Source organism: Mesitornis unicolor, unplaced genomic scaffold, assembly GCF_000695765.1.
Source record: "Mesitornis unicolor isolate BGI_N332 unplaced genomic scaffold, ASM69576v1 scaffold28972, whole genome shotgun sequence".
Taxonomy (NCBI): domain Eukaryota; kingdom Metazoa; phylum Chordata; class Aves; order Mesitornithiformes; family Mesitornithidae; genus Mesitornis; species Mesitornis unicolor.
In genome coordinates, this window is record NW_010171664.1 from 6,087 (window position 1) to 6,696 (window position 610).

General features: G+C 63.3%; 1 protein-coding gene across 1 annotated transcript in view; it reads left to right on the forward strand.

Annotated features, from left to right (window-relative positions):
* Positions 1 to 336, forward strand: part of LOC104537278 (RNA-binding protein with multiple splicing-like) — a gene marked incomplete at its 3' end in the record, with an annotated part of 6,392 nt that extends 6,056 nt beyond the window's left edge. The window contains 1 exon segment of the mRNA XM_010180104.1: positions 174 to 336. Within this exon segment, the coding sequence (XP_010178406.1) occupies positions 174 to 336 (163 nt within the window).
* Between the last annotated feature and the right edge of the window lie 274 nt (positions 337 to 610).

The following is a 610-nucleotide window of genomic DNA, read 5'->3' on the forward strand; positions in this document are numbered from 1 at the left end:
CGGGTTTCGGGGTGAGAGCTGCCCCCCCGTCCTCATTTACTTAGGGAAAACCTCTTATTCGGACGTGGCGGGACTCTGGAGGGAGCAGAGATGTTGTAGGGGGTGGTGATGGCGATTTTGAGCCACGGCGAAGATTTTGGAGATGTCCGTACCCGTTGCCGCTACCGGGAGAGCATTTCGTGACGCCGCTTCCTTCTCTTTGCAGACGAGCTCACGGTGCCTGCACTTTACCCCGGCAGCCCTGAAGTGTGGGGGCCGTACCCCCTGTACCCGGCGGAGTTAGCGCCTGCTCTACCTCCTCCTGCTTTCACCTACCCCGCTTCGCTGCACGCCCAGGTAATTTGGACCCATCCGCCGCCCACTGCGCTCACCCTCACCCCTTTCCCCTCCGCTAACCCCTGCCCGGCTCACAGGCACTGCCCCCCCTCCCAAATTGCGCCTTGCCACCCAAAATTAAGCTCGGACACCTCTCTCTTCCTTTCCTACCTCGGAGGGCAGGCGGGGAGGGATGCGGGATGCTCTGCGCCGCTGGACCGGCCCCATCGGTCCTGGTGCGGCACACAGGGGGGGTCCTGAGCCCCCAGCTCCACTTTGAGCATCGCTGGGATGC